Source organism: Loxodonta africana, chromosome 1 (genome assembly GCF_030014295.1).
Source record: "Loxodonta africana isolate mLoxAfr1 chromosome 1, mLoxAfr1.hap2, whole genome shotgun sequence".
NCBI classification, from domain to species: Eukaryota; Metazoa; Chordata; class Mammalia; order Proboscidea; family Elephantidae; genus Loxodonta; species Loxodonta africana.
Window position 1 is genome coordinate 211,572,321 of NC_087342.1, and position 24,682 is coordinate 211,597,002.

The window sequence follows — 24,682 nt, forward strand, 5'->3', positions numbered from 1 at the left end:
GAAGGTGTTGATGGGGTAAGGGTCTCATGTCTTAAAGAACCTTATGTGTGGGCACCCTTGTGACCCTTCATGAACTTTATTTCCAACTGGTACATTCTTATGCACTGGAGCTGGTATCAATTTCATTCAATGCGCTGCCAGTTCCCTTCCCCTGTGGCACTCTCTTTTCCTTAAGTCCTGTCTGCTCGGCATCTATGGGTCTTTGCTTTGGGCAGCTGATGCCTTTATTTTGTTGATTCCCTAAGCACATGCTTACCTTGCTTATTGGTTTATGCGTTCCCCGAGTATGTCACAACTAAATATGCTAAAATGTTTTCAGCAGTTTTCTCTGGATGGTGAGTGGGAAAAATCTTTTTTCCTGCTTTTTTTTTTTTTTTAATTTCCTCTTCCTTCTTAAAAAAAAAAAAACCTTACATACTATAAATATATTACTTTTATAATGAAGAAAAAAATAAGCAACTCAAAGGTATTTTTTCTGCAATACAGAGGGAATTTTCCCCGTTTCTTTAGATTTCTCACTGGGTCATGTCCCAAATTTCACTCTGGCTAATCTTAAGCACCTCCTTGTATTGCGGATAAACATGAAGAAGGAAAATGGTTTGTCCAAAGAAATTGATATTGTTAGAAAATGTTTACTTAATATAAACAGAAAATCATAGAAAATGTGTAAATATTCAACATTGTAAGGAAATATATGACTATAATGCTTCCTCTGGAATTTTTAAGCAAAGATTCATGGTTATATGAAGTTGGCCTCTTGGAGTACAACACAAGGGAGACAAAGGGATTCATATAATTTCTAAAATTATCATCACTAATATAAAAGACTTTTTCCCTCTCCAAAAAAAAAGAAATGAAGAGTCAGTTTTTTGAATACATAAGGAAGAGTGTCTTCAGCCCATATATATATATAAGTATAGTCTAAGAGAAGTTACAAAAATCAAAGAGCATTAATGTAACCAGAAGCTAATAAAGTGTCTGGAAATCATCCCTTGGTTTTTCTTATACATACAGTTCGCTGGTTTCCGTGAAACTCAACTGAAAAAGGCTTTTCTCCTCTATCCCCACTAATTGTGCAAACTGAAAAACCAAACCGGTTGCCATCAAGTCAATTCCAACTCATAGTGACCCTATAGTTTCAGAACCTATTATACAGCCACAGTAGTCAAAACAGCCTGGTACTAGTACAACAACAGACACATAGACCAATGGAACAGAATTGAGAACCCAGACATAAATCCATCCACATATGAGCAGCTGATATTTGACAAAGGCCCAGTGTCAGTTAATTGGGGAAAAGATAGTCTTTTTAACAAATGGTGCTGGCATAACTGGATATCCATTTGCAAAAAAATGAAACAGGACCCATACCTCACACCATGCACAAAAACTAACTCCAAGTGGATCAAAGACCTAAACATAAAGACCAACTCATAGTGACCCTATAGTAGATCTGTCCCATAGGGTTTCCAAGGAGCAGCTGGTAGATTCAAGCTGCTGACCTTTTGGTTAGCAGCCCAGCTCTTAACCACTGCGCCACCAGGGCTCCACTGATTGTGCAGAAGTATAAGAAAAGCTGAAAAAGTGGCAAGCAGATTTTTTTCTATACAATGAAAAACTGTTTACTTCTCAAACGTGGAATAATCACATAAACACTTACTAGTGAATAATGTATTATCGTTCATAAAAGGGAATAACCTACTGAGTGAAGTTTTAAAAGCAATACCCCAAATTTATTGTTTTTTAAAAAAATTAAATGACACTAAAGCAAGTCCCCTCACCAAAAAGAAAGACAAAAAGCCAAAACCAAACAAACTTGTATTAGAACTGGCCCCATAGGGTTTCCAAGGCTGTAAATATTTACAGAACCAGACTGCCACGTCTTTCTCCTGCAGAGGCTGGTAGCCGACCTTTTGGGTAGCAGCCAAGTGCTTTAACCTCTGTGTCACCAGGGCACCTCATTGTATTAATTACACTGTAAAAGCACAATTTGTGTGTGGATTCATATTTTTTCCCTACAAAGGATGTCTTTAAAACATGACTAAGATGATTAGATACAGTCTAAAAAGCAAAGACAGCAACCTGGACAAACTAATAGCTACCAAGCTGTTAAAAAAATTGAGGACTGACATTTCCGCAACATTTGAGCCAGCATTTATGTAGATGTTTCATTTTTTTTTTTTTTTAAGTACAAAACTATTTCATCATGACTAGCAAATCACAAAAAACAAAAGAAAACCCATTAGGATAGGTTCAAAACATTTATTTACTGGCATTTTCTAGTTATTTATATAAAAGAAACTGACCACAGGAAAAACATTTTAAATGGCCTTATGAAGATATTATTGTATTTTGTAATGATAGAGACGGATAGTCTTGTTACTAATTTTCTAAAACGTAAGGTGGGAAGGCTTGATGACTGATGTCGTGTGAACGTTCACTTGGTTAGGCTATGATTCTCAGTGGTTTGGCAGACATTGGACTAATTGCTCTTGCATAATGTATATAACGTAATCACCTCCCTTATGTAATCACCCAATCAGTTGAGGGGAGTTTCCTTGGGCATGTGACCTGTCTCTGTTTTTCTCCCTCTTGACCCTGCACTCTTCCCCTCACCTGACCTTCAGTTCTTGGGACATGTTGTTAGGTGCCCTTGAGTAGGTTCCTATTCATAGCAACCCTATGTACAACAGAATGAAACACTGCCTGATCCTGTGCCATCCTCACAACTGTCGCTAGGTTTGAATTCCTTGTTGCAGTCACAGTGTCAGTCCATCTCGTTGAGGGTCTTCCTCTTTTTTGCTGACCTTCTACTTTACCAAGTGTGATGTCCTTCTTCAGAGTCTGGACCTTCCTGATAACATGTCTAATGTGTGTGAGACATGAGTCTCACCATCTCGATTTCAATGAACATTCTGGCTGTACTTCTTCCCGAACAGATTTTTTTGTTCTTCTGGCAGTGCATGGTATATTCAATATTCTTCACCAACACCACAATTCAAAGGCATCAATTCTTCTTTATTCATTGTCCAGCTTTCACATGCCTATGAGATGATTGAAAATATCATGGCTTGGGTCAGGAGCACCTTAGTCCTCAAAATGACACTTTTTTTTTTTTTTTAAACACTTTAAAGAGGTCTTTTGCTGCAGGTTCACCTAATGCAATACATTTTTTGATTTCTTAACTGTTCCTTCCTTGGGCGTTGACTATGGATCCAAGTAAAATGAAATCCTTAACAACATTTTCTCTGTTTAAGACTTCAGATAGACCTTCAGTAACCTACCTTTTTTTTTTTTCTCTCCAATCTTATAAACATGTAGCATGGACACACAATTAAAAACTTATGGACCCAACTTTTACATAGATACAAATATGCAATAATGAATACTTCTATGCTAGTAGAATCATCTTGGAATCATTTTAATATTTGTGATATAAATTTCTATTTGCATAATTATAATACCAACTTAAAAAATCTGCACAGTTTATTTATTTTTGTTTAGAGCTTGACTGGAAAACTTCAGGAAAACATCCCTCATGCTTTCTCTTTACCTCGAAAACCGTGTTTTCCCTGCCACCCCACATGCCACATCCTCTGACTCATAGACTATTTGGAGGCAACACTTGTTTTAAATGGCTCCACAGGAAATAGCTATGTTGCCTTTTCACATTCTGACCCTGCATCTGGTTGGCTGAAATGTGATCATGATTTAAAAAAAAAAAAACTGCTGCCCACAGACTGAGGCAACTTCAGTGTGACAACACTTACTGGAAGGCAGACGAATTCAATTTATATTTCAGCCCTGATATTGTAGTGTAGGGGGGAGAAAAAAAAAAAGGGCAAAGCAAGTTTAACAGTGGAAAAGATTAGTATTAAATCACACGCACATGGGTTTCACATTCACACTCGAAATGATTTGGTTTCTAAGGTGAATGCGATCCTGCAGTGGAGACAGCTATCTGAACCCCTTTCTTTATAACTTTATTTTCCTTATAAAACTCTTGTCCAAAGTTCATAGTTCTATGTTTTACTGTATATCGATATAATATTTATAAACCTCTTGTCAGAAAGTGTGCAGGGTAACCTACCCACCCAGGAGAAACCCAGTGCTGTAGAGTCGACTCCGACTCATGGCGACCCTATAGGACAGAGTAGAACTGCCCCATAGAGTTTCCAAGGAGCGTCTGGCGGATTGGAACTGTCGACACTTCGGTTAGCAGCCATAGCACTTAACCACTAGGCCACCAGGGTTTCCAACCTACCCACAGAAAGGAGAATTTACACGGGAGTTTCGTAGTGATTAATAGTCGTCAGGCAACACTAACAGCCCACAAAACAACGTTGTCACTCGGGGGCTACCTGTGCGCGTGTTCAACCTCACGTTCCCACGCCCACCAGGTCCCTTTCCCACCGAGCACCCCACTTAGCCAACTGCAACTTCCCGGGACCTCCGCCCTTATTCCCCGGGTTGGCAGGTTTGTCGACCTAGGGCGTCCTCCTTCAGTCCAAGTTTCCCATCCTCTCTAGGCCCGCGCCCTTTCGTCCCCGGGGCCAAGGTCCCTGTCCGCCCCCGGAGGTGCTCGCGCCCTTCCCGAGCCCTGGTGGCCCTCGGAGGCCGCCCACCCACTGCTGGGACGCCTAGGAAGCGCCTCCGGCCGGGTCTCCCCGGTTAACCCCGCTGCCGGAACCCAGGAACGCAGGGGCAGAATGACGAAGATGACGACAGAGATGACGCCACACCGCCTCCCCGGCCGCAACATCGAGAGCGCCCACAAACCCCCGCCCCGCCCGCGCAGGTCGCCGGGCGCTCGCCGACGCGTTGGTGCCGCCGGACGCGCGCCCAGCCGCAGCCCCCGTCCCGCGCCCGCCCCGGCGCCGGCCGCCCCCGCCCCGGCCTGTTCCCGCGCCCGCCCGCGCCGCTAGCCCTCCTTCCTCGCCGCGGAGCCAGCCCCGGCCTTTCGCGAATATGGCGCTTGTCCCCTGTCAGGTGCTGCGGGTGGCTATTTTGCTGTCTTACTGCTCTATCTTGTGCAACTACAAGGCCATCGAAATGCCCTCGCATCAGACCTACGGAGGGAGCTGGAAATTCCTGACGTTCATTGATCTGGTAAGGCCGTTCCCTCCCCTCCCCCTGCACACCCCCACGCTCGCCGTGCCTGTGTGTGTTTGTGGGTGGGCGCGCACTTGCGCGTGCACGCGCGCACTAGCGCGCGCCTCCAACATCCAATCCTGTCATTGCCTTTTCCCCAGTAATTGCGTGTGAACTCCTGGCTGCTACCGCAGCATCACTTTCTGAACACCCAACATTACCTGGTAGGTGGGAGACAAGCGGAGGTGGGGCGCAGCCAGGTTGTGGGCTCTTTGGAGGGGAACACAGACCTACTTCTAAGAGTTGATGTAGGAAGACTGACAACCAGCAAAAGAATGGAAGGCCTTGATCATGAGTGACTTCGGACCTGTGCACCCCAAGGTGCTTTCCAGGGCACCCACCGTGGGATGAAGTTGTCACAACTGCAGGACACTGGGTATTGTCCGGTACTTGTAGCTTCAGCGTGAAAGGACCAAATGCCTCTGTAAGGGAGAGAAAGCACCCAATAAAGTTGTCTTCTTTGCATCTGTTTTTGCCCATTGTCAGTAATTTACTTCTGCCCTTTTCCACAGAAACTTTAGAGGAAACAGACTTTCAAAATGCACTTACACAGTGACTATGCACGCCTCCCAGTCTTCCCATGTAAGAGTTAGCTTAAGCAGCTCCTCTGTTGACCCAACATTACAGTCTTGACAACAGTAGGTTTTTTTTTAAGCTTACTTACTTTAGACACTGAAAGGGCCTCCAGAGTTAATCAAAAAAGGCATAAGGCCCAATGACAACATAGGGTGGATGCTAGAACGTCAGGGTGAAAAGTGACTAATTTAGACTGGGTCACACACACACTAAAGATAATCAAGTATGGGCAGGGGCGTAAAACAAAAGCTATTGGTTCTAAGGACTCATGTAAAGTAGAAACAAGTCCTGGGATGCCAGAACTGTCTGTCCAAGATTATACACAAGGCTGGCATCACAAGCAAGATAATAATCTCTAATTGTTGACCCTCCGTTTTGATGATGAGAACCTGATGCCTATTTTAAGATATTTCCTAAGCTTTAAATGTGTCAAAGAAACGCAGTCAGAAGCTTTTTGTTTAGAAATACCACCTTATATTTGCATCCTGCTAAGAGACTTTCAGCAAGGGATTTAAATTCTTTTCTCCAACGGTCTTCAAACTGCGTACCCCTATGGTACACAAGACTTCCCAGGGCATGGAACATTTCAAGGGTATCAATTTTCGGATCCTCAACTTCCAACTCTTTCTTGAAACTGATCTGCTTCTGAACATGCCTGATGTCTGCCAGTTCTCATTTCCTCCTCCCCATTCATCTAGGTGACAAGCACATGGCAAGACTCTGCTGTATTTATCTATCCCTTTTCGCCTTCAGAAGATAACGTGGTTGCCACCGAGACTATTTTGATTGAAAAACGAAGTCAGATTTGTTTTGACAGAAAGTATTGTTGAATTGATTAGTGTCTCAGTGAGGTCTGGCTTTGTCAGTGAGGTTGTGTAGCAGACATCTTCCACAGATAGAATGAACTAATTCTGCAGCCCTGAGGCTCAGATGAGTATGCAAGTATACAATACCCAGAGTGCCAGAAGTGATGTCCCTTTTCAAGTGTTTAAATTTAGATGTTCAAATTTCAATTGGTATTCCTGCAATTCCTGGAGCCTTGTTTTTCGCCAGTGTCTTCAGTGTGGCTTGGACTTCATCCTTCAGTACCACTGGTTCTCAATCATATGCTGTCCCCTTAAAAGGTGGAACGTCGACCAATTCTTTTTTCATACAGTGACTTTGCGTATTCCTTCCATCTTCTTTTGATGCTTCCTGTGTCATTCAATGTTTTGCCCATAGAATCCTTCAATATTATTTCTGCAGTCCTTTCAGCTTGAGAAATGCCAAAGAGTGTTCCTCCCTTTTAGTTTTCTAACTCAGGTGTTTTTACATTTCATGGTAATACTTTGTCTTCTCAAGTTGCCCTTTGAAATCGTCTGTTTAGCTCTTTTAGGTCATCATTTCTTCCATTTGCTTTAGCTATTCTGTGTTCAAGAACAAGTTTCAGAATCTCTTCTGACATCCATTTTGGTCTTTTCTTTTGTTTCCTGTCTTTTTAATGATCTTTTGCTTTCTTTATATACGATATCTTTGCTGTCATCCCACAACTCCTCTGGTCTTCGTAATTAGTCTTCAGTATGTAAAATCTGTTCTTAATATGGTCTGCAACTTCAGGTGGGATATAGTCAAGGTCATATTATGGCTTTCATTGACTTGTTTTAATTTTCTTCAGTTTCAACTTGAACTTGCATATGAACAATTGATGGTCTTCTATTTCACAGTTGTTCCCTGGCCTTGTTCTGACTGATGATGTTGAGATTTTCCATCGTCTCTTTCCACAGATGTAGTTGACTTAATTTCTGTGTATTCCATCTGGTGAGGTCCCTGTTTAAAGTCACCTTTTATGTTGTTGAAAAAAAGGTAGTTGCAATGAGTAAGTCATTGTCTTGCAAAATTCTGTCATGTAATATCCAGCGTTGTTTCTATCATCAAGGCCATATTTTGCAACTACTGATCCTTCTTCTTTGTTTCCAACATTCCAATCACCAATAATTATCAATACCCCTTGATTTCATATTTGATCATTTCAGACTGCAGAAGTTGGTAAAAATCTTCGATTTTTTCATCTTTGACATTAGTTGTTGGAGTGTAAATTTGAATAATAGTGATAAATAACTAGTCTTCCTAGTAGGATTATGGATATTATCCTGTCACTGACACTGATAGATCTCGAAATGTTCTTTTCGACAATGTATCGAGCCATTCCTTTTCAATTTGTCATTCCTGGCACAGTAGATCATATGATAGTCAGATTCAAAATAGCCAATACCAGTCCATTGCAGCTTGCTAATGCCTAGGGTACGGACCTTTATGTGTTCCATTTCATTTTTGACAACTTCCAGTTTTCTTAGATTCATGCTTCCTACATTCCATGTTCTGATTATTAGTGCATGTTAACAGCTGTTTATTCTCATTTCAAGTTGTGCCACATTAGCAACTGGCAGTCTTGAAAGCTTTACTCCATCTACATCATTAAGGTCAACTCTACTTTGAAGAGTCAGCTCTTCCTCAATGGTATTTTGAGTGCCTTCCAACCTAAGGGGCTCATTTTCTGGCACTGTATCAGACAGTGTTCCACTGCTATTCATAAGGTTTTCACTGGCCAGTTTATTCAGAAGTAGACCGCCAGGTCCTTCTTCCTCGTCTAGTCTGTCTTTGTCTGGAAGCTCCCCGGAAACCTGCCCACAATGGGTGACCTTGCTGATGCTTGAAATAGTGGTGGCATAGCTTCCACCATCACGGTAACACGCAAGCCACCACAGTATGACAAACTGACAGACTCGACTATGCCAAGAAATTTGGAAGCCAGCTACCTGGCCAGCCAACTAGAAGAGATCCATATTTGTGCCCACTTCAAAGAAAAGTGATCCAAGAGAGTAAGGAAATTATCAAACAACATCATTAATATCACTTGCAAGTAAAATCTTGCTGAAGGTAATTAAAAAATGGTTGCAGCAATACATCAAAAGAGTACTTCCAGAAAGTCAAGCCAGATTCAGAAAAGGATGGGGAAGGAGGGATATCACTGCTAATGTCAGATGGGTCATGGCTGAAAGCAGAGAATACTAGAAAGATGTTTACCTGTGTTTTATTGACCATGCAAAGGCATTCGACTGTGTGGATCATAACAAATTATGGATAACATTTCAAGGACTGGGAATTCTGGCACACTTAATTGTGCTCATGAGGAACCTGTATGTAGAGTAAGAGTCATTTGGACAGAACAAGGGGATACTTTGTGGCTTAAAATCAGGAAAGGTGTGTGGCAGGGTCGTATCCTTTCACCATACTTATTCAATCTGTATGCTCAGCAAATAATCCAAGAAGCTGGACTATATGAAGAAGAACATGGCAACAGGATTGGAGGAAGACTTATTAACAACCTGCGATATACAGATAACACAGCCTTGCTTACTGAAAGTGAAGAGGACTTGAAGCACTTACTGATGAAGATCAAAGACTACAGCCTTCAGTGTGGATTACACCTCAACATAAAGAAAACAAAAATCCTCACAACTGGACCAAGAAGCAACATCGTGATAAATGGAGAAAATTTTGAAGTTGTCAAGGTTTCATTTTACTTAGGTCCACAATCAACGCCCACAGAAGCAGCAGTCAAAAATCAAGTGACGTATCGGGCAAATCTGCTACAAAAGACCTCTTTAAAGTGTTAAAAAACAAAGATATCACTTTGAGGGCTAAGGTGTGCCTGACCCAAACAATGATATTTTCAATCTCCTCATATGCATGCAAAAGCTGGACAATGAATAAGGAAGACGGAAGAAGAATTGACACCTTTGAATAACTGTGTTGGTGAAGATTATTAAATATACCATGGATTGCTCTTTTTACCTGCCAGAAGAATGAACAAGTCTGTGTTCCAGAGTGCTCCTTCAAAGTGAGTATGGTGAGACTTCATCTCATGTACTTTGGACATGTTATCAGGAGGGATCAGTCCTTGGAGAAGGATATCATGCTAGGTAAGGTAGAGGGTTAGCAAAAAAGAAGACCCTTATGAGATGGATTGGCACAGTGGCTGCAACAATGAGCTCATAGCAATAATTGTGAGGATGACACAGGACTGGGCAGTGTTTTGATTCTTTTGTACATAGGGTTGTTATGAGTCAGAACCAACTGGATGGCACCTAACAATAACAACAACAAGCTTAGATTAAAGATGTTCAGATTTAAATTTAAAAATATGTGCATAAATTTCAGAATTCTTTTGGTATATTTGAGCAAAATGGAGCCCTGGTGGTGCAGTGGTTAAGCACTCACCTGCTAACTGAAACACTGGTGGTTTGAACCCACTAGCTGCTCTGTGGAAGAAAGATACGGCAGTCTGCTTCCGTAAAGATTATAGCCTTGGAAACTCTATGGGGCAGTTCTACTCTGTCTTATAGGGTCACTGTGAGTTGGAATCCATTCAAAGGCAACTGGCATATGAGAAAACTCCTTTAGGACTACTGCCTCATCCCAGTCCTCATTTAGATCTCACTTAGAGCTGGTCCATTTGGATGTTACACAGGAGCTGTGCTGAGCTGAACAGTGATGGAAACTCTACCAGCTATAGGGACTCTGAACAGTGCTCAGAAGTACACTGGCCTGAGATGCTGTTGCATTTGATCCTGTTTTGGGGGAAGCAAGGGGAGTGGTCAGCAGGTGAGAGGCATAAAATTGAGAGTGTTTGTTAACCCAAGATAGATGACTGCTTCTCACGTTGGAATTGCTTAGGGTGTGTTAAAAAAAAAAAAAAAAAAGGACAAGCAAACAAAAAAACAAGTCTCATGAGAAACAATATGCCTCTTCTAACCTTTGTGTGGGAGCCCTGGTGGCTCTGTGGCTAAGAGTTCAGGCTGCTAACCAAAAGGTTGACAGTTCGAATCTACCAGCCACTCCTTGGAAGCCCAGTTGGGCTGTTCTTCTCGGTCCCATAGGTCGGAATCAACCCAGTGGCAATGGGTTTGGTTTTTTTTAACCTTTGTGTGACATGAAACTAAAACTGTGGTAGAGTTAGTTTGATATGCTATTGTGCAGTATATAGTTAGATGATTGGACTTGCCTATTTTAAATAACACAAATCACCATAAATATACTTTTTTATTCTATTCCAGAATTCAGACTATCAATTCAAAGTTGAGACTTCTTCTACTTTGTTTCATATTTAGGTTCAGTTTGTATAGAGCCTTCAGCCAGTCATTCAAACTTTTACTCTCTGTAGCTCGTGACTGAAATATAATAATTATCTTTTACCAAGAGTTCCTGTGAGAAAGGCTGTCTAAAATATATTCACAAAAACACTCTTGCAAAGTGTTATTCTTTTTATTATTAGAGATTTAGAGTCTTTAGCACTTAAGCAGTGTACAGCTGTAAAAACAACCAACCTGTCAGTCCTCAGTAATGTTCTAAAACGATTTGGCTACTATAATTTGCCCATTTCACTTTTAATTTTTTATGTGTAAAAAAAGTGGAATGTACTTTATTAACTAGTGCCTTGGAAAATTTTAATAATCATCTCAGCTCATTAGAGCAATTTTGGAAGAAGGTTTTGCTTCTCAAATTTTCGATGTGAAGGCCCCTTTCTAGCCAACTTGGATTATAGAGTTAGAATGTTATCCTGGCAGCCACAGTCTGATTCCATGTTTCATGGCATCAATTTACCAGAATGTAAATTGAGAATCTCAGGATACATGTATCCAGGAGTAGATGGCTGTGTGGCAGTGGCTATTCATATCTGTATTCATATCTCCTTTTGGGTATGAAAGTCATCCCAATAGAATCAGAGCTCAGGGGTAAAAACTGAAATGCAGGTACAAGTAATTTTATACTGCTTATTCCCTAAGAATTTCTTTTCCTACTACTGAAAAACTATAAGAGAACTACAGTGCTTCATTAGTAAATGGAAATGGAACATCGTCTTGGTGTGGTGGGCAGAATAATGGCCCCCCAAAATGTCCATGTTGTAATCCCTGAGAATACATTAGGTTAGGTTAGATGGCAAAGGAGAACTAAGGTTGCGGAGTGAATTAACGTTGCTAATCAGTTGACTTTAAAATAGTGAGAGTATCCTAGAATACCCGGGTGAATCCAGTGTAATCACCAGTGTCCTTAAAAGGGGGAGAAGGAGGCAGAAGAGGCAAGTCAGTTGGAGGAAGATGTGACTATGGAAGAAAGGCACAGAAAGATGTAACACTGCTGACCTTGAAGATGGAAGAACAGGGCCATGAGCCAAGGAATGTAGGCAGCTTCTTGAAGCTGGAAGGGCAAGGAAACAGATTTTCCCCTAGAGCCTCCAGAAGGGAATAGAACCCTACAGGGAGCTTGATTTTAGCTCAGCGTAACCCATTTTGGACTGTAATATATAAATTTGCATTGTTTAGGCCTCTGGAGCTCTGGTGGCACAGTGGTTAAGAGCTCGGCTGCTAACCAAGAGGTCACAGTTCAAATTCACCAGCTGTCCCTTGGAAACCCTATGGGGCAGTTCTACTCTGTCCTATAGGGTTGCTATGAGTTGGAATTGACTCGTTCGCAACGAGTTTGGTTTTTGGTTTAGGCCTCTTAAGTGTGTGGTAATTTGTTACAGCAACCATAGAAAACTAATACATTTGACTTTGACACCTCTGACTTAGAAAAAAAAATGTTTTTAACTGTTACTGTGCTTATGTGAAATAAATACAGTGATTCAACTACAAAAAAAATTTTTTTTTTTTTTCAACTACAGTAGTCAATTATGTATGTTAAGTAACTGGCTAATTTTATCTTTAACCAAGTACAGGTTTTTACCCACTTCATCCATGAAACTTGTGGTAGAGACATCCATACATGTATCAGTGGGCAGTATGAGCATCTATAAAGACAAAGTAACATTGGTAAAAGTAGGTCTTTACTATGAATTATTTCAAAAACTATTGTTATGCAACATGGCAGGCCAGGGGAAGGAATACTGTAAATTGGAAATAAGTTTTAAGGAAAGAAAAATGAAAAAATTTTTTATTTACTTTAGATGAAGGTTTACAGAACTAGTTTCTCGTTAAGTAGTACTTTTTATTGCTGTATGACATTGGTTAACAACCCCAAGACATGTCAACACTCTCTCTTCTCAACCTCGGGTTCCCTATTACCAGCGTTCCTGTCGCCTCCTGCCTTCTACTTCTTGCCCCTGGGCAGGTGTGCTTCTTTAGTCTCGTTTTGTTTTATGGACCTGTCCAGTCTTTGGCCAAAGGGTGAACCTCAGGAGTGGCTTCATTACGGGACTGAAAGGGTGTCTGGGGGCCATACTCTCAGGGTTTCTCCAGTCTCTGTCAGGCCAGCAAGTCTGGTCTTTCTTTTTGAGTTAGAATTTTGTTCTGCATTTTTCTCTAGCTCTGTCCAGGACCCTCTATTGTGATCCCTGTCAGAGAGGCCAGTAAGGAAAGAGAATTTAATCTAACTGATATTCAACCATTTCCTTGGCCAATATGGCTGATGAATTATTTCCAATGATGCAAACTCATTCCATTCACTTATTTATGAAAGGATAGTTCTCTAAGTTACAGAATAATTGCCCACTAAGTTTTTTTTTTTTTAAGATAATAAAGACGAAGAATCAGGATGCAACCAACATCAGTAATTTAAAAGAAAAAGGTACGTTTTGAAGCCTGAAAGTAATGCTTGGAGTATAGTAGGTGTTCAGTCAATGTCTGAGTAAATAGGACCCCCCCCCTCCACCGCCACCCTCATTTTCAATGAGCATTCTTGTTCCATCTCTTCCCAGAACATTCAGTAGGGCTATCTATGAATCAACCGGAACTTTATTCAGATGTGTGTAGTAGAATAGTTAACAAATGAGTCCCAATCAACTTTTTAGCAAAACACAAACTAGACATTTATTATCAAAAAACAAATTAATATTACTATTGGGTTTTTAAAACTTTTTGATTTTTAAAGATTGGAAAAGAAATGTGCTTATCCCACGTGCTTTAGTTTGTAGTACTCACCGTCTTGAAAGTTATCATCTCTTAGGGCTGCCTCGTATTCATCATTCCCCCTTCAATGGCTTTTCATTCATACATTGGCGGAGTATTGGTGTTTAGGTCCTGGCTACTCAGTGTGGAATACTTTTGTTTGGGAGCCTGTTAGAAACACAGAACCGCTGGGTCCTCTCCAGACCTCCTGAATTGGAATCTGCTTTTTAACAAGATCCTTAGGTGATTCCTATGCATATTCCCGCTTGAGAAATGCCACACAGTTTTTGTTTCGCGGTTGAATGTAAAATAGCTTGTAGGACACAGTCTCATCGTGTTAATGCCTACTGCTTACGAAACAGTTAGGGTGACTTTTACTGTGACATACTTAAAAACTTATTGTAAAAATTACAGCTTGAAAGTCAAAAGCTAGAAAGAAAAAAATGTGTATCAGACCCAGAGACGGGTTAATTATTACAAGTGAGAAACACATTTAGCTAATCTTCAGGGCAACCAAGGTGAAAAAGAAATCAAGTTTGATTGCCTTGTTTCCTAGTGTTAGAACGAAGGCAGTATAACAGTTTGTCAGGAAAGTTATAGTTTGTTGGTTTGTTCTTCCTAGGCACTGACTTTCAAGGCTATTTATCACTTGGATCCTCATATAAAAGACACTGGATAGCATACTCAATAATGCCTTTGACTGTTTTAGCAGGATATATAGAAATATTCTTATATTGGATGTTTCTCATATCATGATCTTGTGTTAGCCAAAGGCATATTCTTATATTTTCCCCAGGTAAAGGATTTTTGTAGAGGTTTAAGGAAATATAATCTAGGTACGTGTTTGTTATCTAAATCTGTATTGCGAAAGAGGTTCAGAAAATCACTGAGGGAACTGAATAAACAAGGGCTCAGATGTGGAAAAGCCTGGGCCGTTCAAAGATCAGGAAATGGTCAAGTATACCTGGAGGATACAGATTTTGCTTTTAGACATGCTAAGAATTTATGACAAAAAAAAAAAAAAAAAATTTAAAGAGGCAGAATAAGCTGCCTAAGTACATTAAACTCCCCATTTGAGTTAGCCTTATACTTATTCATATACTTATAATAAACTAAATTCTCAACTGTAGTTCATGGCTTCATTTTGAATAGGAAATCACATACCTTGAGAAGAGATTCTATATGTCCTTATGTAACTATGGTACTTAGTTTTGCTAGTCTAAACCAAGCAGGGCCTGTAAAGGCCAGTAGCTCATTGAGTACTAAGTGAACAAAATTAACTGGCTTTTCATTATTTTGTTTTGGATATTCTACAAAGAGGGTGGAACTGAACATTTTTTCTCTAGTAGACTCAGGCTTGGCCCTAAAATGTGCACTTAAGTTTGAAGGATGAAATAATGCTTTTTCCTCAACTGGAAGAAGAATTGTGAGTATAATACTTTGCATAGAATCCTCTTCGCCTTCTTTGAAAATGTTTCTTTTGGATCGAAAATCAACTAGGGTCCTGGTTTTGTCCGAGTGGGGGAAATAGCTGAAGATATAATCATCCATTCCCTTTCCTAGTTGCAAATGTTATTGAAATTACAGAAAATCATCTGACCACTAGCTGAGGTCACTTCTTTTCCCGTCCCTGCCATTCTCCCATGTCTGGTATAACATTTAGTAAAATTGGTAGGTGCATTTAGGGTTTTCATTTGTTTCTTTGTGTTCCCCTGAAATGTCATATGTTTCTGTGGATGCATGAACAATAGTACAATTTTCCATATTGAATCAGATGTTCCTGGGATCCAAGTATGCTTGGAAAAATCTCACTGCTTCAAATTCCATAACAACATAGCTTTCTCTTGTGCAGCCTGTGGCGAGACAGTTAAAGGGACCAATTTCTCACCTGCAGTGTACTCTTGTCAGAGTACCTGAGAACACAACTCACTTAGATAGGGAGAGAAGGACCCCCTTGATCAGATCCATGGTGAAGTGGAGCCAGCTATGGGATGTAGCTTCGATAGGCTTGATCAAAATAGGCTAATCAAAAATAACCAGAGAAATTGCTTGAATGGGCAAAGTGGCAAGAATGCTGCCATTTCCAATCTTGAGAAAATGGACAAGTGTTCATTATAGTGCTTTGATTTAGAAGCATGGAATTCTAGAATGGTCTAGCCCCTTCATATTAACTTACATTTAGACCTGTAAAGGCTGCGTTTTAATTTAAAAATATGATTTCCAAAGCAATACATAATCATTGTACAAAATTTGTAAAATAGAGAAATCGTAGGGAAGAAAATATTTTCTCTCTGAATTCTTCGTAATTTTTCTTGCATTTTAGCATTTTAGTGCCTCAGGAAAGGGTATATTTCAGAACTTTATATATATATGGACACGTACAATCAGACTAATAAAATGTGAATGTGTGTACATAGATACAGTCAGATTTTAGAAAAAAATCATATTAATTTTAAAATCATATTTAAATCACAGAGATTCACTCACAGATACCCATATTAGTACATTGGTATTTGCCTGTGTATGTAAATACATGGAAACCCTGGTAGTGTAGTGGCTAAGTGCTACAGCTGCTAACCAAAAGGTCTGCAGTTTGAATCCACTAGACACTCCTTGGAAACCCTGAGGGGCAGTTCTACCCTGTCCTGAAGGTTCGCTATGAGTCAGAATTGATTTGATGGCAATGGGTTTGATTTGGTTTTTGGGTCAAGCTGATGCTGACTCATGGCAACCCCATGTGTTTCAGAGTAAAACTGTGCTCCAAAGGGTTTTCATGTTTGTGACCTTTAGGGAGTAAATCTCTAGGCCTTTCTTCCAAGGTGCCTCTGAGTATGTTTGAACCATCAGCCTTTTGGTTAATAGCCTAGCGCTTAATCCTTTGCACCACCCAGAGACTCCTGGGTTTAAATACATACATATGGTTTATATGAATTTATTTTTAAATTCACATACACCAAAAACTGACTTTTTTTGGTGTATGGTTCTATGAATTTAACAGATGCAACACATAAACATGATATATCTCTCCACTTATTTAGATCTTTGATTTTATTCATCAGTGTTTTGCAGTTTCCAGAATATAGCTTCTGTACATATTTGGTTAGATTTATACTTAAGTATTTCATATTTATTGGTGCTATTATAAGTATCACGTTTTTTTTAAAAAAGATTAACTTTTCATTAAAACTTAGAAAAAATTTAATATAAGTTTTGTATTGAGATAAATTTTAGATTGACATGTAGTTGTGGGAAATAACACAGAGAGATTCTGTGTATGCATCATGCATATTCTCCCAGTGGTAATGTCTTGCAAAACTGTAGCATAATATCACAACCAGGATATTGGCATTGATACAGCCAAGATATAGAACAGTTGCCTCATCAGGAGGATCCCTTGTGTTGTTCTTTTATAGCCACAGCTGTCTTCTTCCCACCTACCCACATCACTGATCCCTGACAACCATTAGTTTGTTTTCTATTTCTGTGGTTTTGTCATTTCAAAAGTGCTATGTAAAATGGAATCATATAGTATCCTACCTTTTGGAATTAGCTTTTTTCACTCAGCACAATTCTCTGGAGATTTATCTTTGTGGCTGTTTTTCAAGAGTTTGTTTCTTTTTATTGCCGAGTAGCATTCTTACGTTCTAGCATTTCAAGAGGTAGTATCTGATCAAGAGCCGATGGTATTGAAGGTAGAAGGCCAGGCTGCCCTGGAGACAGAACAATTGAGTTGTTGCAACAGAAGGATGCAGTGCTGGAAGCACTTAGTCATCTATGCCAAGAAATTTGGAAGACAGGACCTGGCCAACTGACTGGAAGAGATCCGTATTTGTGCCCATGGCAAAGAAAGTGATGCAACAGAATGTAGAAATTACTGAACAATATCATTAATATCACACGCAAGTAAAATTTTGCTGAAGGCCATACAGAAATGATTGCAGCAGTACATGGACGGGGAACTGCTAGAAATTCAAGCCAGATTCAGAAGAGGACAGGGAATGAGGAATATCATTGCTGATGTCAGATGGATCTTGGCTTACATACTTGGGACATGTTATCAGGAGGAATCAGTCCCTGGAGAAGGATATTATGCTTGTTAAAGTAGAGGGTCAGCAAAAAAGAGGAAGACCCTCAAAGAGATGGATTGACACAGTGGCTACAACAATGGGCTCAAACCCAGCAATGATTGTGAGGAGAGTGCAGGACTGAGCAGTGTTTCATTCTTTTGTGCATAAGGTCACTGCGAGTTGGAATTGACTCGAAGGCACCAAACAACAATTCTTCAGAGTGACAGAACCAGCTAATGAGTAGAGGAAAAATGCCTTCTCAATAGAGCAGAGGTTCATTGCACAGAAACCAAGTAAATACAACGAAATTGAGCTAAAATTGTACATATAAACGTATTATCCAACCATAAATTTGGGGCTGGTATAGCATCCCAGTAAAGGAGTAACTCCCAGATCAATCTACATATCCTCTCTGTTGAAAAATACTGGTGTTAGACAATTGTCTTCCTGTTCCAAGCAGAGTAAGTAGAAAAAGAAACTATATGTAATCTTTGACCTTTATTGCAGAGCAAAGGGAAGGGAATATCATGCTGAAAACTCAGATAAGCATACTAATAAAAGTTACTTATAACGATGCTGTTGTTGTGGGCCATCGAGTCAATTCTGACTCATAGCAACCCTATAGGCAGAGTAGAACTGCACCATCAAGTTTCCTACGCTATGTCTTTATGCGGGAGCCCTGGTGGTTAAGTGCTAAGGCTGCTAACCAAAAGGTTGGTAGTTCAAATCCACTTGTTGCTCCTTGCAAACCCTATGGGGCAGTTCTACTCTGTCCTATAGGGTCACTATGAGTTGGATTTGACTTGATGGCAACAGGTTTGCTTTTTTTTTTGGTATCTTTATGGGAGTGGATTGCCAGATCTTTTCTGCCATGGAGCTGCTGGTGGGTTTGAACCACAGACCTTTCAGTTAGCAGCTGAATACTTTAACCACTATACCACCAGACCTCCTTGTTATTTATAACAGGAAATAAAATTTTTAGAAAAGTATTCAGCATCCTGACTAGAATGGAAAGGAACATGGCCTCTAAGACACAGAACATGGTTTTTAGAAGAGGGAAAGAAACATTTTGTTTTTGTTGTTCTCAGAGAGTTTCGCAGAGATATTCTGCTGCAGCAGAGATTTTAGACCATACCACCTTCCCCCAGTCCTTCACGCTCCCTCATGTACTCATTTTTTTCCTTAAAAACAAAAACCTGTTGCTGTTGAGTTGATTCTGACTCACAGGGACCCTATAGGACAGAGTAGAACTGCCCTATAAGGTTTCCAAGGAACGCCTGGTGGATTCAAACTGCTGACCTTTCAGTTAGCAGTCATAACTCTTAACTCCTACGCCACCAGGGTTTCCTTTTTTTTTTTTTTTCCCTTAGCAGCTTAAATTTCATAGTCCAGCGTTAAAAGCACAACCTTGCATATCCTTAACTACCATATCTCTTTTCTGCCTTCAATTCTTACTCACCTGGAAAATCTGTAATCCTAACTAAACCCAAGTACCTGCCTAGTCATGTCTGCATTTGAGCCACTGAGCATGATTAAAGAAATCACAGAAGTAGGTTGTTTGGTCTCGCTTCATATTTATGACCACAGATAATCAAGCAGGCCTTCTGTGCTACCCAGCAATGTACTACATTTTCTAGTCAGTTTAATTTCCAATCCTCATAGTGCCTCTTTCTCCTTTTTTTCCCCCATCCTTAAATCTTGATGTCTCCCTCCTGATCCTCTCACTCAGCTCTCTCTCAGATCACCTTCATACTGGCCAAAGCACACGATGACCTTGCTGCTTGTTTCAATAAGAAAACAGAAGCAATCAGAGGAAACTGGTACATTCTCACCATTAAATCTACTGACCTACCTTCGTCTGAAACTGCACCCCACCTTTCCTCCAGGCATGATGGATGAACTGTCTGTACGTCTGAGGACAACATTTCCATGTGCACTCTGGACTCCATAACCTCTTGTGATCTCCAGGAGATGCTCTCAGTGTTCCACTGCTGATGGTGTCTTCTCTCCTTCTTGTATTATACAATTTTCCATTTCAGTGGCTTCATTTCCATCAGCCTAAAAACATACTATGATATCTCTCAGCTAAAACAAAGCAAAGCAAGATAAAATGTTTCTTGGTCTTGAATCTCTTTCTAAGTACCACCCTATTTCTCTTGTTCTATTTTCAGTAAAACGCCTTGGAAGAACTGACCATCCTGGGTTTCTGCTTCCTCTTTTTCCATTCTTTCCAAACCAACTCCACATCTCTGAAACAGCTCTTGTCAAGATCATCAGTGACTACCACATTGTCAAATAAAGCGATCAGTTCTAAGCTTTCATTTAAACTTAAACTCTCAGGAACGTTTGAGCCTATTGTTCACTTTCTCATTCTCCAAACACTTTCTTAAAACTTGGCTTTGGGAAACTACACTCTCCTGGCTTTTCATTTCCTCTCTGGCTGTTTGTTGTTAGTTTCCTTTTCTAGATGCTCTTTCTCTTCTTAATCTCTTAATGTTGAATGCCCCAGAGCTTAGTCTAAGACCCTCTTCGCTTTATAGTTTACATTCACTCCTTTGGGGATCTTATCTAGCATCGTGGCTTAAATAAATGTATGCTTAATAAATTTGTCTTATTATTAATTATTATATTAATCATATTAGTTTTTATTCATTTTACATAAAATAAAAGCAAATTATATATTGTTGTTGCTACTTGCCACTAAGTTGATTCAGACTCACGGTGACCCCATGTGTGCAGCATAGAACTGTTCCGTAGGGTTTTCAAGGCTGTGATCTTTCACAGGCCTGTCTTCGGAGGAGCCTCTGGATGGGTTCGAACTGCTGACTTTTTGGCAAGTAGTCAAGTGCTTAACCCTTTGTGCCATGTAGGGACTGTCTATCTACCTATCTATACACAAGTTATATATAAAAATTAAAAAAAAAAAACTATAGAAAATAAATTTAAAGTTATAAGTGTAAACATTAATAAAATAATACAGTTATTAAAAATAAATTTACTTAAGCTGTGATGCTAGGTGAGATCCCCAGGGGAGCAAATATAAAATAACAGATTATTAATTCAAATAACACGGAATTTTAAAAAATGAAAAAAAAAAAAGAAAGATGTTATTGTCATTGTAAGCAACATGTGCCTGTATAACTCATGATTTGAATTCCCTTGTGCTAAGATTCCATGTATGTGTCTAGTGCCATGCTAATATGGCTGTTCGGTAGATGCTATATGATAATAATTGATAATCAGTTTTCTTAATGATTTCTCTGTCTTTGAAAAAATAATTTCCAAAAAAGAATGTGTTTCTGTCAGACATGGTTCCCTATCAGAAGTTAATAGGTGTGTGTCATAGACATTATAATGTAATTACAATTGATTTATTCCTACTTTATATCTTTACTGAAGGGCAACCTAGCATTATGCTTTAAAATTATATATATACATAATATAAAATATGTTCATTTTTTTAGAATCGCTAGGTCGGAATCGACTCGACGGCACTAGGTAGGAGGCCGGTTAATTATAATTAATTATACTAGTAATTAATATTAGTAAACATGGGCTCAAGCATAGCAACAATTGTGAGAATGGAACAAGACCAAGCAGTGTTTCATTCTGTTGTACACAGGGTCGCTATGGGTTGGAACCTACTCGACTGTACCTAACAGCTACAACAATAAAGTTTAATAAATTTAAATAAATTATATGTGATGATGATCTTGCAAATTTTTATCTTGAGTCACAATTGATCTCTTGAGCTTCACATTCCTATATCCAGTTTTTCTGCTTTATTTCTCAGCTTGGAGGATTAATATGCATTGTAAGCTTAACGTACTCAGAAACAATTCTTGATTTCACCTCCCAAACCCACTGCTATCACATTGTTTTCTATCTCAATAAATTCCATCATCATTCACGTCTGTTGTATTGTGCAATTCCAGGCTGCATCATTCTTATGGGTTAATCGAATTTTTATTTGTATCTCCTGTACATTTTTCGGAAGCCCGGGTAGCTCTCGGCAGCCTACTGAAAGGCCCGTAATTTGAGCCCACCTACTGCTCCATGAGAGAAAGATGTGGTGGTCTGCTTCCATAAAGATTTGCAGCCTTGGAAATCCTAAGGGGCAGCTCTTCTCTGTCCTGCAGGGTTGCTATCAGTCAGAATCATCAGGCAATAGATGGTTTTGGGTTTCGGTGCATCTCCTTTCATGCACCTAACAGGCATCTCATTTATTTGAATTGGACCAGCAAATGCAAGGAATTCAGCAAATATATCTAGCTCATGAAACTTTATTACACATATACATATGTACTAATTCATATATAATAATACATATATGAATTACATGATAAAAATGATCAAATACTACCCCTTTGTTTAAGAGTGCCAAAGATCAGAGAACATCTTTCATATTGGACAAAGCACAAGATGCAAACAGAATCTTTTAACCAGCGTCAGATGTTGGAGAAATTTCAGTGAAGGGATTTTGATTAAAATTTTTTTAAAAATTCGTTTTCACCTTGTGTTTAGAGCAGTAACCACATGTTGTGTTTTAATTTCACCCAAAGTGGCCACATTTGTTTTTGACAAAAAAGTGGTAAATGGCAACAAACTAAAAGCTCCTCAAGAGTTTGTTTTATTTGTTGCTACTTAACTGCAGAAAGCTTTGTAAGATTTTCAGACAGAAACGATTGCAAAGATCAGAGAGCTTTCAAAGGGGCTTCTAAGTTACAGAGTAAAAAACCCAGTGCCGTCGAGTCAATTCCGACTCATAGCAACCCTATAGGACAGAGTAGAACTGCCCCACAGAGTTTCCAAGGAGCGCCTGGCGGATTTGAACTGCCGACCCTTTGGTTAGCAGCCATAGCACTTAACCACTACGCCATCAGGGTTTCCAATTAAGTTACAGAGTAAATAATAGGTATTCTTTCTGCATAATCCAGGTGTATTGTGCTCTAGTCCATAAAATACTCCATATTCTAAGCAAGAAAGGGACTTTTTAAAAGTTAATCATAGAATAAACGATAAGCATAAAATAGTATGTGCTATCTGCCAGGCGCTCCTTGCAAACTCTATGGGGCAGTTCTACTCTGTCCTATAGGGTCGCCATGAGTCGGAATCGACTCGACAGCAATGGGTTTATACGTGTACATATTATTAAACACAATTATGAAATTACTACTGCTGTTGCTTTACTATGACCCTCTCCCATCTCAGGAAACCTTGGTGGCATAGTGGTTAAGAGCTACAGCTGCTAACCAAAAGGTCAGCAGTTTGAATCCACCAGACGCTCCTTGGAAACTCTGTGAGGCAGTTCTGCTCTGTTCTATAGGGTCACAATGAGTTGGAATCGACCTGACAGTTGCGAGTTTTTCCCATCTCATATTTCTGCCTCCTGCCTAGAGGTAGCTATTATCCCGAATTTTGTGTTTCTCATCTCCCCCCTTTTTTTCCTTTTCTTAATAGTATGTACCCTAAACAATATATTGTGTTGGTTAGTTTTGCTTGATTAGAGCCTTCATAAAAATGGTATCATTATGGAGGCTTTCTTTATCCAAACAGAAATAGCCTGTTCCAGCAGGGTAAGCTTGACAATACAATGATGCATTGTGATACTGTTTACATGCTTATGTGTTTTATTGTCGTCAGTACTATGTAATTTGGTCTTGCAACTGATTAGTCAATTAGGAATTGGAAGGGTGCTATGTAAATGTTACTGCCTAACTGACAGAATGATTTAGTACAAGTGTTTATTGTGGAATTTCACCTGCTCTGTTGTTTGGGAGGCCGGGTGCCAAACCAAAACACGTGTGTCAATGGCATACTGTGGCCAGCTTTTTAAGAAATTTCAGCCAAAGTTGAATTCCATGCAAGTGCGATTTTGTTGTTTGTGTGACAGTGGTGTCACACTGATTTTAAAATGCATTTACCTTTTCTGTAGCTTTGATTAGCATTGTTGAACCTTTTTATCATGCATGGCTCTAACCCATGGGTCCTGATGCCACTCACTGACTGCATTTTAGTTTTGCCATCGCTTGTACTAGTACTTTCTATTCTTCCAATATCAATGTTTGTACTAGATTTCTCCTTCCAAATGGATCCTCTGAACTGTAAGATTTACGTCAAGAGGCCTTCACTTGGCTCTTAGGAAATGTGTAGCTCATTGATCCAGATTGTTTACTTTGGTATGAGAGATGGTTGGAGATTTGATTTCAGTATTTTGTCTCCATGTGATTTGGACAGAAAATGCTAACAATTATTTTTATAAAGACAGCAGAAAAAGAAGGAACTGACATTTGGCCAGAACTGTAATCTAAAAATTAAAAGAGCACACATTTTACTTTAGGAAATGTTAGGAGTCAATCTTATGAAAATGTGTTAGCTGAATCTTCTTAATTTTAAAGGGGGTTCCCTGATGTTCTGGTGTGTCTTTATTCACTTTAAAAGGCAAGCAGTATACACATAGGTCCCCCCCTTAAAGATTTTATAAAGTGCCAGTGGAGAGTGGAGCCCTGGTGGTGCAGTGGTACAGTGATACAGCTGCTAACCAAAAGGTCACCCAGGACCCAGAGGTCAGCCGTTCCAATCCACCAGCTGCTCCTTGGAAACCCTTTGGGGCAGTTCTGCTCTCTCCTCCAGGGTCGCTATGGATCAGAATCGACTTGGTGGCAATGGGTTTGATTTTTATTTGGGGTGGAGAATAGAATGATATCTTTACACTTAAAATTTATTCCCTTAAATACTAATTTAAAACCACAGTTATAAAATTTCAAAGCTTTATTTTGTATCACTTTTGTAGGCTTGCCTGAGAAGTTACTGTTTTTCTTATAACTCTTTCTGCTTGTACTAATGTTGTCAGGTGCCGTCAAGTTGATTCTGATTCGTGGCAACTGTATGACAGAGTAGAACTGGCACACAGGGTTTTCTTGGCTTTAATTTGAATAGAACAGGAACACATCACCAGGTCTC

At 39.7% G+C, this 24,682-nt stretch overlaps 1 protein-coding gene across 8 annotated transcripts in view; it reads left to right on the forward strand.

Moving 5' to 3' along the window:
* The first annotated feature begins 1,463 nt into the window (after positions 1-1,463).
* The window catches only part of AIG1 (androgen induced 1), a 297,796-nt gene continuing 274,577 nt past the window's right edge, over positions 1,464-24,682 (forward strand). For 5 of the 8 annotated variants that reach the window (XM_010588493.3, XM_010588536.3, XM_064291595.1 and 2 more), the window contains exon 1: positions 4,895-5,109. In XM_010588493.3, coding sequence (XP_010586795.2) covers positions 4,969-5,109 — 141 coding nt within the window. In that variant the 5' untranslated portion in view covers positions 4,895-4,968. The other 3 variants (XM_064291616.1, XM_064291610.1, XM_064291612.1) reach the window with 3 other exon arrangements.